Source organism: Narcine bancroftii, chromosome 4 (genome assembly GCF_036971445.1).
Source record: "Narcine bancroftii isolate sNarBan1 chromosome 4, sNarBan1.hap1, whole genome shotgun sequence".
Classification (NCBI taxonomy): Eukaryota; Metazoa; Chordata; class Chondrichthyes; order Torpediniformes; family Narcinidae; genus Narcine; species Narcine bancroftii.
The window spans coordinates 261865586-261885107 of NC_091472.1; the positions used below are offsets into that span (position 1 = coordinate 261865586).

Consider the following 19522-nt stretch of genomic DNA (forward strand, 5'->3'; position numbering starts at 1 on the left):
GTGCCAAGGGTGGTGGTGAAAGCTGGTACAATGTGGGCATTCAAAATATTCTTATCTGATCATTCCATCGGCTACCTTTAACTGACAGGCTCATAATACAAATGAAAATTGTATTGCTTCATTCACCTGCCAAGTAAAAATAAAAACTTGGACAGGTTGTAAAATTTCTATTAAATTGATCCAAATCTCCTCATTTCATCCAGCATTACCCTTACAATTATTATAATAGCTTAACACCTATTGTGAAGAGGTATGATTCTGATGAGCAAATTCAAACCTTGAAGCATGGTTAAGCAGATTAGAAACTGAAACAGTTGGAAATTTTGAATTTCTCCAAATTATTTTGTGCAGCTCCAAATTTCTTTCATTCCTCTAAACTTTCTTTATTCCTCTCCTTCTCAACATGGTGGAGTTGGGAGGTGGGAGGTGCAGTGGAGTTCTCACAGTGTCGCAGTTTCTGATTCGCCCTGGAGTCTGTAATTCCTAATGGCCGTTGCCAAGCACATATCCCATCATCTTGGCCACAGATTCATGGTTGCAGGATTTTAGCTTCCAATATTGTCAATTCTTTCAACAGGCCACGTAAAGCCTCTACCAATATGCTGGTATGAGGACCGGGTGGTTTAATCTTTTGAAGACACTTCGCTCTCCCAGGCCTACACCAACAACAGTGCTGCCATTACAGTAGCCCCAGCAATGCTTCCATTTTCTTCTTCTCCTTCCTCAGAATCTACTCTCACTGTACCCTCATTACTTATTGCACTTGGTACTGTACTCAAGTGCAGTTTGACTTGTCTGATTAGAACACAAAGATTATTTTCCCACTGCACTTGACAATAGAAACTACAGTGTCATAGTCCTGCAAAAAAAAAACCTTGGCACCACAAGGACCTTTCCTTCTACATTTCAGCTATATAAGCCCCTTGGCAACATCACTTTAAAACATGATAGCATTTGGTGAACAAATGTTATTGTGAATCATAAAGAGATATGTAAAAAAAAGTGTCTGCAGACTTTCATTCACTTCATTTGGCAACTTGTTTCATACTCTCAATATTTTCTGTGTGAAGAAGTTACCCTTAATGTTCCTCTTGAACATTTTAGCTTTCACCCTTAACCCATTGTGATAGATGGCCCACACTGTAACAACATAAAATACACAGCAGAACCACAGAGCATACAACCAAGTTTATTACATTACGCTAGCAGGAGTGAGGAATACAAAATTCGGTAGACAGTGGGCCCTTTCATGCGAGGCATCCACCTGGAGCCTGGCTATAAGCAAAGAAGGAAGCAGCCCTAAAAGGCTGCTCCTGCATCGCATTGATGTTAAGTGGCGCCTCGTAGCACCCTCCAGAGACAATGGAGGTAGGGAGACCTTTCATAAATATGCGGCAGAGCAATGGCCGTCTTCCCAACCCATGAACCCCACACAGCTGGAACTGCTCTGTTTCCTAGAACAGTCCCAGCTGCATTTTGAGCCACTGACGAATGGCCCCAAAGGCTGAAGTGGCCCAGTGAGTTGTCGGAGCGGCAGGCAGAGCTGTCACAGCCCACACCACCCACCCCCTGACAGCCCTCACCTTGACAGCTCCCGTCATCCTCCGCTGCCCTGATGGCCCGTGCCCTAACAACTCCTGCCATGATGGCCCCCACCCTGACAGCTCCCACCGGCCATTCCTGCTTTGATGGCCCCTGCCCTGATGGCTCCCACTGGCCGCTCTGACCTGACAGTCCACGCCCTGACAGCTCCCACTGGCCACCCCTGCCTTGATGGCCCCTGCTTATGGCTCCTGCTGGATGCCCCTAACCAGACAGTTCCCACCGGCTGCCCTTGACCTGACGGAACCCGCCCTGACACCTCCCGCCAGCCACCCCTGCCTTGATGGCCCCTGGCCTGATGGCTCCTGTCGGCTGCCCCTGCTCTGATGGGTTCATGGAAGGAGAGGGGTGAGTGGGTGGGAGAGAGGGGGTAAATGGGTCACTAGCTGAAGTTGTCATCAACCCACCCCTAGCCAGCTGTTGCAGCAGCTGTACATTCATGTGAGGTAGCGGAGCAAGATTATTCTTCCTTGATAGGGATTGCAGACAACGCCTTGGAGCCAGCAACAGTGCATTCACAGAGGTAAGTCTCCTGATGTAAGGGCAGAGAATCTCCACCTTTACAGTTTGACTTTTACACTGCATGTCACCCTTCCTCAGTACTGAACCTCACTCAAAGAACACAATCCAGCTTATATAGTACATTTTGGCAGTATATTTCTTACAAGTTGTTAAACAAGTTTGTTTGAAGCAGATTGTTTCTGTGCCTTAACAGTTGTCTTTGTATTTCTTTCTTAGCAATATAAATTACTGATGGCAAACAATTAATTACATTAGCAGTTAATCCCGTTTATGTTTTGGGTCTTTACATATTTGAGGTAACATCTCGAGTGTTTGTCTCTAATATATATGTGTAACTTTGGCTTTGATCTAATTATCCAATATTAATTATTTATCTGAAGAGTAAGTCAAATCTTTAACACACAAAGGAAGTTTCTCCTAGTGTCTGACATTCCTGTGTGATATTTCTGTATTTGTTTATGTGAATGGTGGCAAGTTCTGACAAATCGTCATTCAGTCGCATACAGTAATGGTTTCCTTTCTGTTAATATAAATGCTAATTTGTCTGTCTGAAAAGGCTAACAGAATCTTTTATTAGTAAGCATGAAACTGTGGCTTGTTTCCATTGATAGTAATGGCAAGATTTAAGCAATCTTGTGTTAATCAACTTAAAGTAATGATTCTTTTCCTTAATGTTTGTTATTTCTGTATAACATAATATCAATCTTTTACACCATGTCCTCTCGCTCTTGACTCACTTAGTGGAAAAAGCCAGCTTGGCTTTTATCTAGACCCCTCCATTTTGCAACCTTACAAAAGCATTGCAAAGCATTACATTGTCAGATTCCATGATAATACATTCTTGTACATTTCTGCTTGCATTGTGTTTTTCAGACCATCTGCTTTTCCCTTCCTACCACCCCCCCCCCTCCACCCCCCGCCCAGATCTATGGACTCTTTTTCCAGGTTTTCTTCATTCCACAGACATTTAGCTTTAATTCTTCAAGTTTTGAAAATCTTACCATAATGTGTATCTGAGGCTTGCGTCTCTTGGCCAGATCAATAATATTCACTCCATTGTAATAAAGGTTTTCAATACAGCCATGAAAATTCTTCCTCTGGTAAGTCACTGATTTTCCTGGAACTGGAATCCCTCCAAAACTGAGCTTTGAAAGAAAACAAGAGTAAATAGAAATTATTTATTTCATGAGGAGAGTTTGAACATTTCATGCAGCAATTACTTCCTCAAGAAGGCAGCAAAAATCATATAACCAAATCAATCTGGTCACACCCTCACGGCGACCTTCAAGCAGAAGGAGAAGAAGTTGGAATAGTGTCCAGGTTCAGGAACAATTTCTTCCCAAGAACTATCAGACTCTGAAACCTTGCCTCGATCCTGGACTGATCTGACATCACAAAAGGGCTATTTGTACTATAGCAAGTCATTTTTTAGCACCGAGATTACTGTGAATATTTATATCTCATGTGTTTGATCAATCTTTTAATTCATTTCATTTACTATTATAACTTTACAAGTAATTTTAGCTGCAGCATAAAAGTATTTCGGTGCACATGTATATACATTGGACATGACAAGGAACTCATCAATGCTCACTTACAATGGAGTAGCTGAGAGAATAGAACACTAAGGAGATATTTCCAGGAGTATTTTTTTTTGTTCATTTGATAACACAATGGGAATTGTTACTGACAAATTTGTACTCAACGATATTAGGTAGTCCACAAAATAGTGTTCTTATGGAATAATTAACCTCATCTTACCCAAATCTGTGAGCATTAAAATAGTGCAAATCTTAAAATGTTGATTTCATCCAATCTATGGCTTTTAATGCCACAGAAAGTCCAAGGAACATTTCTTCATTACAATCAACATTGCTTGATAACATGATATACAATTATCTTGTCAGAATAGGATTCAGGATACTTGTGATCTTCCCAACAACTAATGACACCTAGCACTCAATTTTTAGACAGAAAATGGCAACTTAAGTGCATACCCAGAACTCATTTTACATTAATTTATACCTTAAATGAGAGACACCAAGACCAGAGTCATGACTGTATTCCCCTTTTATCCAGTCCTTCATTGATTCAGTACAGATACAATCATGGGGGGAAAACTCCCAGGCCAGAATTTTCCTTACCCATGCTTGAACTCTGCAAAGGTGTCAGTATGCCACTCTTAACCAGAATTGCTAATCTACGCCAAGTGTTTCAAACATCCAGGTGTTCAGGCATTGATCTTGAATTGAATTTGCCAGCTTGCACTTCCTTAAACATAAAAACAGTCTTTTTGGTAAATATATTGGGGTTGTAGATTCAAAACAGACTGGAGTTATCGGTCAATTGGGCTGCTCAGTCTTGTGGGCCAAAAAGGCTGGTTACTGTGCTGTATGTCTATAAATTTAAATAGGTCAGATCTTCTGATAAACAGTGACCCACATTCTCAGAACTTACTTCGGAGCTCACCATTTCTATTAGTATATTCTTGAGTGCAACCTCACAAACTACCTCCAGCTGATCAACTGGAAGAGACCAATTTGCCAACTGAATGGCCTTCAGTCATGCTCTGACTTCCCCAACTCAGTGACTTCACTGAGTCTCAGAAATGAATCTTCACACAGTCCCAATGAAGCGTTTGGCTCGAAACATCAACCGTTCTTTCTTTCCTACTGATGCTGCCTGATCCACTGAGTTCTTCCAGCAGATTGCGCAGGGTTTCCAATTCCTGCATCTACCGTCTCCTGAATCTCCACTCTGGATTGTTTGTGGGTGTCTCCTCAGAAGACCTTGCTAATTTGTTGGTTAGTTTCTCACTGGATCCCTTTACCCAGTTCACCCAGATGTTTCATGACTTCTTTTGGGCTTTGAATCTGACATTCAAAGCTGGGGTTAGAACCAGACATTGGGGATATGATAGTTTGAAGCTACATTCTCCATCTCCAAATTAGCCACTTTGGTCCGTAATAGCTTTGACTTGGGTTAACCTGCCATCTGTTTCCACCCATGCTTCAAAGGATAAGATGTTCCAGGACACCATCTTTCTAAAGGTCTGCATCTGTATTGAACTAAGATAAGTTGTTTTTAGTGGCACAGCCTTTCTTGCCGTTGACCCACCGCAACAATCCAGACAACTATTAACTATTAACACAAATACAACTTCAAGATGAGGCAAATAGCCATTTGACAAAACACAGAAATACAGGTGAAACCCAACCAATCTTGCAGCATTCAAAGGAGACAAAGATATTTTACTGAACCCTTCCTCAAGGTATCCAGCAACTTGTTTGTGTCTGATCTGATCATCGTGGCATATTTGTGTTCCAAACTCGATGCATCATGACTAGTTCAAGTAGACCTCTGGAAGGATACATTGACCTTAAAGAGAATATTGAGCTATGACCAGTCGACAAGAAAATGGTAATATATTCCATGAAATGCAAATGATTAAAGGATGCCTGGATTGAAGTGTATAAGACATATAGAAAAAATTGAAGGACACATGATGCAAAAGTATTGCTATGGGATGAGGAGAGGAATAGATACCATTTACAAATTCACACCAGGCCTCAATATTGATTGCCTTCTGCAAAATTTAGCTCCAGAGAGGACAAATATGGTTGTGAGAGAAAAGGTAGGAATGAGGGTGGATGGAGGATGAATAAGCATATTATGCTCTTATTCCATTTCTTTTTTTGCCCCTGGATTATTTCAGAATTCAATTGTTACTTCTCTTCTAGGGATTCCCATTCATTTTGTGCTCTCCAATCCTTCACTTCTAAGCAACTTAAAACATTCAAGTTCTTTTTTTCCCACTTTTCCAGTTCTAAATTGAAATTCAGCACAGTAACAGGCCCTTCCAGCCCACGAGCCTGTGCTGACCAAATACCCCATTTAACCCTCAACCCTGTACACTTTAAAAGGTGAGACGAAACTGGATGACCCCCACACAGACATTGGGAGAATGTACAAACTCCTTACACACAGTGCCGGATTCAAACCCAGGTCACTGGCGCTGTAATAGTGTTGTGCGACCGCTATGTTCTGTTAACTGGGCCATGTAACAGATGTTGCTTCTCCTATTGAATATTTCTAGAATGTTCTGCTTTCTCCCCCATTTCAATTTTTTTTCCATATATTTAGTTAATTTTCCCCTTTTTGAAATCTCAGTCTTCCCATTTGAGTCATCATTGATCATTGGGCATTTCATATCTTGGTATTCAGACACATCCAAATTGGTCCAACCTTCAGTTTGTCCATCAATTGCTTTCAAAAGTACCTTTCAAGTTTCCTCAGCAACTTGTACCACTGACTGGTAACAGAATGGTACAAATTGTGTTTTTATCACCCACATCAGAATCTTCACACTCCTGGTCATTCAACATCTTTCCAATGGATGTTGAGTGATACAAAGAAGAACACAAGAAATAGAAAGAGGCAACTGCAGTGATAGAGTGCTCCCTCCAGGAGGAGTCGGAGACAGAGAGGGTAGCATCTGTGATGTTGCATCTTGTGAATGCTGTTTCATTTTGTGTAGATTCAAGAAGGATGCCTCCACGAGGTCTGGCATGTGTATGTTATGTCCTCCGTGCTGTTTGCTTAGTTCATAAATCTAGTTGTTTTAAGAAGAACCCAAGTTTTTTTTTATTGTAATAGAAGAAACAACACAGCAACCATTCAATCTCTTGTCCTTTTCCATCATTCAATAAGATCTTGTAACTGCCATGCTTCTTTCCTTTCCTCATTACACTGCTCTATCTGATACAGCTGCCTGGCAGATTTATCTGCTGGCCTCATAACAATATGTATACATTTAAACTTACTGAGAGAACAAAAGGAGGCCATTAATTCTTAACTGAGGCAGATCACCATATGACCTGCTTGTAGATCACCTTTTTTTTTCAGACCCTGAATAAAACCAAGGCTGCCTTCCATGAGCTGTCAACAGTTAGAATTTTGCACAATAAAATGAGCAAAATGCTCCATGCTTAGGCATTGCTGAGCAGTTAATGCTGACACAGAACTAATCATCTGAAGTACAAATGATCTGCATTTGAATAAAATTAAAGCAACTGAAAGAGGCCATTGGACTCAACAGATTGATAAGATTTTTTTTTTGGTCTGAACTGCTCCCCCTGCCTTAGCCTTTATTCTGATGACTTACTCTTCTTTGTTTATACCTTGAAGAAGGGCTCAGGCCTGAAACATCAATAATATCTTTCCTTCTTACCTCCTATGGACAGCTGAGTTCCTCCAGCATTTGTGTTTTTACTACAATCACAGCATCTGCAGACTTCGGCGTTTCACTCTTTCTAACACCTTGCTTTGTAATACATATCAACATATCATTCCATTCCTTTCTCCCTTGTGCGTTTTTCATTTTCCTCTTAAATTAGGGTTTTCACCTCAGTCACTAGCATTGTAGTGTAAAATCTTACATCTTACTCATCAACTATCCTACAACCATTGTCCCCAATTCTTGTCTTGCCGACAGTACCGAACTGATCTTTATTTATTTTTTATGTTGATTTGCCTTTACGAGCCTCACCTCATAATCAATATCCAGGTAATCAAACTCTCCCTTGGTTCGGAAGTGCCGTGTGTGCTTATCCACGGTGAAATTGACCTGCTTGTTGTACCGTTCGATTGTGATGGAGTGCCAGTGCTGGTCATCGAACAGGCTGCCCAGAGTGACCGAGGTGTGACCATTGATGGAATGTAACTCTGGCTCTCCTGAAATACACAAAGTACAATTTACAGTTGCACTGTTTCATTGAAAGAACCAACCAAATGTTTATTTGAAAGAAATTTCTGAAGCCATCACTCAAGAAATCCAGCTGAGAAATTTAATAAAAATTGTAAATTGCAACTGCGAAATCAATAGAAAAAAACTAATCTAGAAAACTTCAAATGATGGATTATCCATCTAAGACATTGAATTTGACAGTGGAAACAGAGCCCATTCATTAAATCGACAAAACCTGTAACACAATGAGATGCCAAGCAGATCACCCTTACTGTACAGGACTTGCAGCACTTCACTTAATCAGAGTGACCTCTTTCCCCAAATACTTTCTACTAATGTATTTTTTGTTTATATTCAATTTCCTTTATATTTATGTTGATTATGCTTATCCACCCTTTGAGGCAAAGCATTCCAGATCAAGATGAATCAATGCATATATAAAAACTCCACATCTCTTCACCACATTTTATTTTGCTGGAAATGTTAACTCTGGTACAGAAGACAATTCCCAGTGCAAAGCACCTTATTTAAATGATCAAAAATTCTCAGAAATCATTAAAACCACCTAGAGTAATTTAACTTAATCATATTTTCCTTGCTCTCCTCAGAGTTTTGCAGTGTCCCAGCACTGCTCCCATTTTAGTAAATTTCATTTGCACCTTTCTCCCAGGTGATAATACCAAACACAAGTCACACCACTCTTGCTAAAGCCTAATTGCATTTGTGTCCTTTTTGTCTTTTGAAAACCTAAGAGCAGGTCTCTATCACAACATTTTTACAATTTTATAATTTTCTCAAAATTACTTCCAGTGCTTGTTAAATGAATAATTTTATAATTTATGCAAAGCTCCATTTATTTAATCTGAACCTACATTTCTCTTCTATTTCCAACCTAAGTTTAACTTAATCAGGTGATCCATTCAATATGTTCCCATCTAAATATTCAACATTCCTTCCACCCCCATAGTTTAAATGTTTGCTTTTCATTGACTTCTGATAGCTTTTCGTTCTCCAAACAATTCCATCATTACGCCTTTACCAGTTAATTGGTCGTGCAGTGCCCTGGACTAGGAAGCCAGTTGTGCTATTTTCACTGGGCCACCTTTAACCGGACACTGGCTACTTTTCCAATAAACACAACTCATTCCCGGGGATTGGAGAGTCTACTTTCGAATGAAGTGGAATGGTTGGAAGTTGTCCTTGTTCCACTGGTTTTATCAGCACGCTGGCATCAGCTGACAGTGGGGATATGAGAAGGGGTAGAGGCTGTCAATCAGATGCTGGCGTGGTGATTATTATCCTTTTCCACTGGACCCTTAACCCGTTAATTCCTGGGGCAACGTGCCAGTGGAAAAGGGGCTACAGTTTCTTCTGGTCTAGGAAAAAAATACCCATCACCTACTCATGATTTGAAAATTTTGCACCATGCTTACAATTCCCTCGATATACTTTTCATAAATAGTTTTTTGTAAATCAGAAGAGCAATTTATTGACCATCTTCATGATTGAGAGGATGCAATACACTTACTCACCCAGGATACTCTTCCAGCAAGCCTCACAACACACAAATTTCAGCACCAAGGAACAGTCTTGGGAACACTACTATCTAGGTCCTTTTCCAATATACACAACACCATGACTTTGAAATAAATTGTGGTTCCCTCATCACAGTCTGCAAATTCCCCAAACCTGCCAGACAACGCTGTTGGAGATATTTTCACAGAACAACTAAATTGCCTCAAGTTCTCAAGGGTAGACCAAGATGGACAATGAATGCTCCTATAATGTCCACAACTCTTAAATGAATACATTAAAATAGAGTTTTTTTTATGCATAATTGCTAAGAGACATAATCTGTTTAAATTTAGAAAAAAAATAGATACGCAATTAATGATTCAAACATTAGATTATTGATTATTAGATTATGAGGCCCGTTCATGGACTATTACCATGACCTCTTAGTTCAGTGTTAATACAGAATTTTGGCACTGTGTTGTCCCACTTCAGAATGAGCTACTTTGTTTCATCAACACTAACTTTCAATCTTGTTTAGGATCACGGGTTTGGAAAATGTAATGTTAATAAATTTATTATGTCCATTCATTATTATTATTATGGCTGTGCTTTGGGAATTCATATGCATGATTATTCTTGCAGTGCTTTTCCATGTCTTTTTTTGTTCTCCTTCTGTAGCACATTCCATAATTGTATTGTACAAACTTATTATTACTGAAAAACATTTTAAAAAGAAAGAAAAATATGATTGAATGTCTTTGATTATGCTTTAATAATGGTACCAGATATGACAAACATTAATTACAATTCTCATTAAATACATTTTTAATGCATTCTCCTCTATCAATCCCATCTACCAATTCACAGATAATGCTGCCATTGAAGGCTGGATCATAAACAATGAGTCAGAGTATGAAAGGGAGATGGAGAGATGAGTGGCTTAGTGCAAGGAGAGACAGTCAGTAAGACTATGGAGCTAATCATACACTTCTGGAAGAGTAGTGGAGCTCTCTCCATTGTCCACATCAACAGCATTGAGTTGGAAATGGTAGAAAGCTTTAAGTTCCAAGGGGCAAACATCTCCAGTGACTTGTCCAGGTTCACTTGCATCAATACAACAATCAAGGAAGTACATCAGTGCCTTGACTTTGTCAGGAGCCTGAGGACATTTGGCATGTCACCTGCAACTCTCAACAATATCTACACATGCACTATTGAAAGTATCCAATCAGGATGCAACATTGGTGTGGAATCTACAGAAACCTAACTCATTCCATCAAACAAACTCCATCAATATTCCCACTACTTTGGAAATTCAAGCAACATGTTTCATGATTTAGCCCATCAACACTCTTGACTCTCATCCCATCCGGAAGATTTGATTGTGAGGTTACGGACTACTAGATTCCAGGACAGTTTCTCCCCACTGTTATCAAATTCTGGAATGAAGCTCACAAATAATAAAACTACATTGCCTTTGCTCTGTCATAACCCATTTTTTTCTCTAGCTCTGCACTTCCTCCTGGGACTTATTTGCTGCCATTGTACAGAATGTGTAGTTGGATTGCTTGTGAAATGAACCTTCTCTTTGCACCTTGATAAACATTGTAATAAACTTGAAGTATCCATATTTGGCATTGTTAACCATACTGTCTTATCTTGATATCAAGTTCACTGACAAGACTTCTGCTTGGCTTCATCTCAATCCATCAAATCTAGAGCATTTCAACAGGGGCTTTCCCAAGTACCGTTTCCCTCTATAGTTGCCTCTCCTGTGCGTCCACCTGGCAAAATTACCTGACATGGCACAGTGGATTACAGTTAACTATTGATGTTGCTTTAAGTATTGGGAGTTCATGTTTTTTTTACCCAAATTGATGTGTAGTAAGAGTTTTCCTTTCTTCAGCTCCAATGTGATGTAATCCCCTCGCTGTCCCTCTCCGTGCAACATAACTCCATCGCTCTGCATTGTTTTGAATTTCATAGAGACAATATCCTTGATTGTACTCATGCTCTTTTGGTTGAATCTGTAAAGCAGGGTACTTCGGCCATCAAAGTCAGTGACATCAGATTCTATAGAGAGAGGAAAAAGAAAATTGTTTTTTTTAGTATTGCATGAAAAAAGTGAATCTAAAAAGTTGAATTTCCAAGACAAGTGGGCACTGCACTTCAGCTGAAGGTCAGTGGAAACCCAAGAGCAACCCTTTAAACTGTGGAGAGTTGTGCACTTTATAGGAGAATCCTCAACTGAATTCATGTCATTCATCAAGCAGGAATTTATTTCTACACCCAACCACTCCACTTTTTGATCTCCTAATTTAGGACAAAATTGTCCATGGAATAATCACCTTGGCACCTCAGGAGATCTTTGAGTGGATCAACATGCAATGTGCTTCATATTAAACAAAGGACAATCGAAGAAAATAGCCTCTGGTCAGAAAAGCCAAACAAAGTGACAGCAATTATTTGGAGACCTAATGATCTATTATTAGAATACATGAACTTGCCATTACCATTTTGGGTGAATATTCTATATTTTAGCCACACAACTTAAGGCAAAAAATTCATTGCAATACATCTGAGAAGCAGAACACCATTCAGCCTAAAATACCTGTTCTACTATTTAGTCATATCTCTTACCTCAACAGCACTTTGCTGCACTAATCCCATTTTGCATTCCTTCACTAGTTTCCAAACTTTTAACAACTGAGCAGCTGAGTTGTCAAAGCATTCTGGGTGAAGAATTCCAAAAATTTACTCTCCTCTGGGTGAAGCAAATTCTTCTCTTCTCCACCTTGAATGACCAACTTCCTAATTTGTGGCTATACCCCTAATTACAGCAACCAAGTGAATAGAGACATTACCCCTACATCTGTCTTGACAAATCTTGTAACAATTTTATACATTCCCTCAAGATCACCTCAACTCTTGAAAATTTAGGTCCTGTCTCATTAATCTCTCCTCCAAAAGAGCAGCTCCAACCAACCATTCTTCCCAGGAAACAATCTATGTTAAACTTCCACCAAAGATCAGCCTTCTTTTGGAAAAGTGACCAGATCAGAACAGAATATCAAAGGTGTGTTCTCTCCTTGCAATAAAACCCAACATATTGTTTGCTTTCCTGATATTTGTTGTATCAATATATCACCTTTCAGACGTTCATTTATATTTACCCTGTGAACAATACTTCTCAACATTCTCACCACATTTTTTGTTACTTTTTCTAACAAAGTGGATGCCTTTATTACTTTTTTCAAATTATATTACTATAAAATCTCCAGCACCTATGGGGAATGGGTTGCTGGTGGCTGAGATTGTGTGTTGCGTGATTGATGAACTAACTTCCGGGGGGCGGGGCAATTATAAACGTTCATCTTTTTACCTATATATTTTTCACAATTTGTTTGCCATTTGTTTGAATTCCAGATAAATGGGATTTTACTCGACTTTTCTGATGTGCTCATCTGGTTCATTAACACATCCACATCTCTTGAAGCCTTTATGCATTTCCTTCACACCATCCGTGACTAACAAGCTGTGTACCATCAGCACACTTGAAATTTCAAATATGACCCCCACTTCCTTTCATCTCCATCATTAGGATAAATTGTTAACAGCTGGAGACCAAACTGTTTTGATTCAAAATTCAAAAATCAAATCTGAAATGCTATCTGACTGTACAAGTACAACCTGACAAAACAGCGTTCTCTGGTCCACAATTTAAAAACATGCAGATGCAAAACCAGATATAACCCGCATAGACAAGTAACACATATGCAGGACTAGTATGATATCTATAGTAAATAAATAAATAAATATTGTTTTGTGCAAATGATTCTTAGTGTGAGCAGTTCCTTTGGTCGTTCAGCATTCTCACTGTCCATGGGAAGAAGCTGTTCCTCAGCCTGGTGGTGCTGGCTCTGATACTCCTGCATCTCTTTCCTGATGGGAGCAGCTGAAAGATGCTGTGCGTGGGGTGTAAGGGGTCCTCAATGATTTTGCGTGCCCTCTTCAGAAAACAATCCCAGTAGATCACATAGAAGGAGACTCCAGTGATCCTCTCTGACATTCATGGTTCTGTGGATTGACCGCCAATCCATTTCTCTGCAGCAACCGTACCACACTGTGATACAGCCGGCCAGGATGCTCTCAATAGAGCTCTTATAAAATCATCAATGTTTTATTTCTATTTAACCAATCCTCATTCAACATCAATAAATTATCCCAATTATAATTTTGTTTTGTCACCTCTTGGGTGCAGCCTTAGAAAGACCAAAAGTATCATATCCATTGAAACATAAACAGAAAATGCTTTAAAAAAATTCAGCTAGTTAACTGATGAAGGATCTATTTTGAGCTATACTATTGCAGACCTGAAACATTGACTACGTTTCTTTCCATTGACAGTTGTTTTTTTTTCTAAAATTTTCTCTTTTTCTTAGATTTCCAGCATTAAATTTATTTACCGCATCCACTGTTCCCTGAAAGAAATCTAACAGATCTGTCAAAGTTGATTTCCTTTTCTTAAATGAATGTCACCTTCTTAAGTTGGTCCTAACTCTATACGACTTTGTCATACTTTCTGCTTTCCATGTTATTAATTCCTCAACAGTAGATGGCAGTATTTTTTTTTGGCACTGTATCTTAACTAATTGATCCACAGTTCACTGTTTTATCTGTCCCTCCTTTTTCAATTAATGATGTTACATTTGCTACCTCCAATCAGGTGCTGGGAATTTATCAGCATTTAAGCCCCATTCGTTTCTCCAAAGCTTTTTATTAATAATGCTAACTTCAATCCATTTAGACCTGTTGAATTTCAATTTTTCTTTCCTGTAGACAGACAAAATGTATTTGTTCAGTTTTCCTGACACTCCCACATTCTCAATACAATGTCTCTAATCTCAGTCTGTAAGGAACCCGCATTTACCTTTGGTGGACTTTTTCTTTTCACACCCGTGTAACATATTTTACAGATAGATGCTTCACCCAGTTACTCCAGTATTTTACTTTTCATTTCCTTATCAATATCTTGCACTCCATTTCCACATTATGAAGTTCGCCTAATCCAGTGGTTTTCCACTCATATACCACTTTAAGCAATCCCTTACTAACCACAGAGCATCTGTTGTAGTGGTTCTCAACACTTTTTTTCCAATCACATACCACCTTAAGTAATTATTTACTAACCACAGAGCAACTATGACATCCGATGGCATCCATAATTCTATTAACTGGAGCAAGACCTTTAACGTTCCTACAAGGCAGTTTGGATCACAAGGCGATTTGGCTCATTGGATTCAAACATTCTAAGTGGAAGGCGTCATAGGGTAGTACTGGAGGGTTGCTTTTCTGAATGGAGGTATGTGACCAGTAGTGTGTCACAACTGTAGGTGTTATTAATGACTTAAATGGCAATTTTAATGTGATTCTTAAATTTGCAGACAATACTAAATTCAGTGGTGCAGTGAAGAGCGAGGAAGGATTTACAATAGGACCTCGATAAATTGGGAATTTAATCAAGCAGTGGTAAATGGATTTAACTCTGAAAGGTGTGAGGCATTGCAATTTTATGCTAAAATTGGCTACGTTACAAGGTAAATGACAGGATCCTGGAGATTGTGGTGGAATAGAAGAACCTCGGGGTGTTGTTGGATTGTCCCTGAAAGTGGCAACATGTTGGCAGGTTAGTGACAAAGGCATTTGACATGCTTGTCTTCATTGGGCTGGTTTTTGAGCACACACTTTGGGACCACATGTCACAGCTGTGGTGAGACCACATAATGCAGTTCTGGTCAGTCAGCAATAGGAAGAACATCAATGAGTTGGAAGGGTGACAAAAAGATTCAGCAGCATGTTGCTGAAAGTTTAGGGCTTGAGTTAGACATCGATGCTCAACCTTTTTCCTTTCCACTCACATTCTATTTTAGTAATCCCTATGCCATTGATGATCTATGATTGGTAAGGGATTGGTTAAGGTACTATGTAAGTGGGAAGGGAAGGTTGAAAATCACTCCTCTAGACCGAATTGTTATTGAAATATTTTGCTTGACAAAAATTGTCATTGGCCCATTTTCTTTCGAGTTATGAAACCGTGGACATAACAAGTCAGTTAGGTACAATTAAAACAGTGGTTTTCAAACTTTTTCTTTCTACCCACATATCACCTTAAGCAATCCCTTACTAATCACAGAGCACCAATGGCATAGGGAATAATTAAAGTGGTATGTGAATGGAAAGAAAAAGGTTGAGAACCATTGAGTTAGAGGGAGAGGTTAGATAGGCTGGGTCTCTATTCTTTTGTGCATAGGAGACTGAGGATGTTGTTATTGAGGTTTAGACAAGCCATTGTCAAGTGGGGGGGTTATATGCCACCCCCATCCCTCATGCCCCCCCCCACCCCCACCATTGATCTCATATATTTAAGGGGGGGGTCATGGACAGAAATTGCAAAAAAAAACTGAGGTCGGTAGAAGTATGGAAGAAGCCAACTAAACATGCCTGCTTCTTAGGGATGGGGATCCATAAACTTTGAGCAGAGTCCTAAGTGGGACATAGGCAAAAAAGAGTGGAGAATGGCTGATTTAGACAATCACGAAGTTGATGTGCTATTAATAGCTCAAAAGACTGGAGTTATGGAACAATAAGCTTTTACTTGTAATGTTGTTGGTGCCTTTATAGACGGTCAAGAGGGAGGAGTCACAGGTACAGTCACAGAACAGGGCAGAGCCAGATAAATGAGTGGAAGGTGTTCACCACATTCACCCCTTGTTTTTTTTTTCATTTTGCCAAGCGGGGGTGACATGGGGCACAAAATCTGCCACAAGATCTGGCCTGGTCTTCCGTTGTGACGAGTAGAGGGCCGGTTGCTGTGCCAGAGCTGGGTCCATTTTTGAGTCCTAGACCTCCAGTGCTGTGTTGACCTGCTGGGGGCGTGGCAACTCGATCGGAGTGACTGGGGTGGGGTGTGGTTAGGGAACAATGGTATGTAGTGTGTGTGCATGAAAGGGGGGGTCTGTTTGGTGGGTTGCTCCTCAGGTGGCCCGTCTGCACGAGGTCCCGGACGGAGACAGTTTCCTCGCGCCCATTTGGGTAAGCAACGTACACATATTGGAGGTTCACATGAAGGAGCTGGACTCTTTCAGCCAATGGGTCAGTTTAAAGGCCCCTCACATGTTTCCGTAGCAGCACCGGTCATGGGGACATCAACCAGGATGGTCCCTGACATGGACTTCCAGGGGAAGGAGAAAAATCATTCATGCAGCGTAGCATTGGTGGCAGTTCATAACAGCGACCTGATAACATGGAGCACCTCGGGAAGGACCTCCTGCCAGCAAGAGACTAGCAGCCCTCTGAATTTAAGGGCAAGGAAGATGGCCTTCCACACAGTGGCGTTCTCCCTCTCCACCTGGCCATTCCTTCGGGAGTTATAACTAGTGGTCCTACTGGTGGAGATACCTCTAGCCAGCAGGTATTGGCATAGCTTGTTGCTCATGAAAGAGGACCCCAGGTCACTGTGGATGTATGACAGATACTAGAACAGGGTGAACAAGCCATGCAGTGCCCTGATGACTGTGGTGGTGGTCATGTCCAGGCAGGGGAAGGCAAAAGGAAAACGCGAATACTCATTGATGACTATGAGGAAATACCCATTGCGATTAGTGCAGGGTAGAGGTTCCTTGAAGTCCATACGCAGGCATTTTAAAGACCGTGTGTTTTATCTGACTCAACAGTCCCTAGTCATGTCTCTGACATCCCCAATAGAGCATGGCAAAATATGAGATTTGATGAATTGGAAAAATCTCGTGACACTGGGGTGGAGGGTTTTGAGGTAGTGTATCTGTGCACTAGCACATGTCCCTCGGTACAGGGAATCTGGGACCTCGATGAGCTTCCCCGGCTGATAAGAATATTGTAGTCATAGGTAGAGAAATTTTATCATTCTTATCTTACCCTGCTGTTTGATGTCAAACATGAATGCCATGGCCCGTCGGTCTGTGGGCAGGGTTAAAAAAATTTCTGGCCTGGTAATGCCTCCAGTGCTGCACTGCCTCAACTATTGCCTGAGCCTCCATCTTGATGAAGGTGTGTCAAACTTTGGGGCCTTGGAGGGTGTGGGAGAAGAAGGCCATGGGCCAACTTGCCTGATTAAGGGTGGCGGTCAAGGGAAAATCGGACCCATCGCTCTCCACATGAAATGGAGCAGGTTCATCCACTGCATATGTTGCAGCCTTAGCGGTCTTCTTTTAGGCGAAAGAAGGCTGCCCAGGCCTCTTTTGTCAGGGGAACTTGTGTGGACTTGATAAGGGGGAGGTTTTGTCTGCATAATTAAGGGTCCATTGGGCATAGTAGGAAAAGAACCCCTGGCATATTTTCAGGGCCCTGAGGCTCTGTGGAAGGAGCTCTAGCAGTGGGCACATGCGGTTGGGGACAGGACCAATGACTCCATTCTCTACAACACAGCCAAGGATCATCAGGGGGTTGGTGCGGAAAACAAATTTATCGCTGCAATAGATTAGATTGAGGCGTTTGGCAGTTGTGAGGAATTTCTGGAGGTTGGCATCATAATCTTGCAGGTTGTGGCTACAGATTGTGACATTATCCAGGTAGAGGAAAGTGGCACACAGGTCATTATGGTCTACTATCCGGTCTATCTCCCAGGTACTGTTGGTAACACCGAGGGGTACCTTGAGGAAATGGTAGAAGTGGCCATCTGCCTCAAAGTGAACTAGCGGTCCTCCAGATGGATGGGGAACTGGTGGTAGGCAGATTTCAGGTCAATCATGGAGAACACGATATTGGCAATTTGATTGATCATATCCGCAATGTAAAGGAGGGGATACGCAAGCAGCTGCGTATAGCAGTTAATGGTCTGGCTATTCTGTGCTTACCTCCATCCTTGACCATCATTACTTGAGCTCTCCACAGGCGGGTACTGGCCTCGTTGTTCATCTCATTCAAGAATTGTCACACTCTCACTTTAATGAATGCCCTATCCCTTTCACTGTATCGCCTGCTTTTTGTTGCAACTGGTTTACAGTTGGAGGTGAGGTTCACGAATAACGGTGATGGAATCGATACAGAGAGTAGAGAAACCGCTTGTCGGTTGGGCCAGCAGGGGAGAGGGAGGGGGCAGTCGGGGGGGTGGGGAGAAGCAGGGCAGCCTGCTGCAAACTGCAGGTTGCCGGCTGTGGGGTTGGGGTGGGTGAGAGTGACAGAGAACCATAATATTGCATTGTAACACTCTTGAGGTGGCATTGGAAGTCCAACCCCAGCAGCATTGGCATTCAGAGTCCTTGTAAGTTGTGCACCTCATGGTCAGCGTCACGGTGGTGTAGCTGCGGATCTCAGCTGAGTGGGACTGAGGCTAGGGTGACTTACTGGCCTCACTTTAAGAAAGTAATGCTGCATCGTATCAGGGTGCACAAAACACTCAATGCACCTGCTATCGAAAAGGCATCAACATCTGATTGTTGATTGAGGTGTCCATCATAGACTTGGAGAGTGGACGTGGGCTGTTTTGATCCAGTATCATGGAAGCCAGTGTTAGTTTGTGGCCTGGTCCTTACTGACTCGCAGTTTGGGAGCAGAATGGCAGCACACATGGAGTGGCGTGGTTATCCCCAGAAAGGATGGCAGCCGGGATACCGTGTCCCCCCCCCTCCCCATGCTGAGCAATCGCTGGTGCTAGGACTGGAAGGTGACTGATCGACATACCCTCGCGTAGTGTCCCTTGTTTCTGCACCTTGGGCAAGTCGCTTCTTTCGCTGGGCTGCATTTTCGGGGGTGCTTTGGTTGGCCACAAAAGTAGCACCTTGGGTGCTCCTAAGAGATGGTGGCTGTGGTGGCTTGCTTGTCAGACGTGGTAGCGGACTGCTGGCCTATAAACCAATGCCCCAACATGCAGGCCCCCGTGTGGACCCCAAGTAACCTTCCATGTAACAGAGGGCAATCTACAGCAATTTTATGAGGTCGATCGCTCCTTTTAAATCCAATTTGCTCTGCTCGAGTATCCTCTGGTGCATGTAGTCCAACCTGACACCCATGACATAGGCTTCACGGATCATGTCCTCAGTGTTTTGGGCAGCCGATACTGACTGGAAGTTGAATGCTTGTGCGAGTCCCTGCAGGGCCAGG

The 19522-nt window shown here is 41.5% G+C and overlaps 1 protein-coding gene and 1 long non-coding RNA gene across 6 annotated transcripts in view; one reads left to right on the forward strand and one right to left on the reverse strand.

Annotated features, from left to right (window-relative positions):
* LOC138761905 (contactin-associated protein-like 5) overlaps nucleotides 1-19522 on the reverse strand; it is an 857011-nt gene that overhangs the window by 554273 nt on the left and 283216 nt on the right. For all 5 annotated transcript variants that reach the window (XM_069934856.1, XM_069934855.1, XM_069934854.1 and 2 more), the window contains exons 5-7: nucleotides 11255-11458; nucleotides 7673-7857; nucleotides 3126-3269 (exon numbers count right to left, since the gene is read on the reverse strand). In XM_069934856.1, the coding sequence (XP_069790957.1) occupies nucleotides 3126-3269; nucleotides 7673-7857; nucleotides 11255-11458 (533 nt within the window). The remainder of the gene's footprint in view (nucleotides 1-3125; nucleotides 3270-7672; nucleotides 7858-11254; nucleotides 11459-19522) is intronic.
* Nucleotides 1-19522, forward strand: part of LOC138761908 (uncharacterized) — a 230101-nt gene that overhangs the window by 66266 nt on the left and 144313 nt on the right. The window lies entirely within an intron of this gene.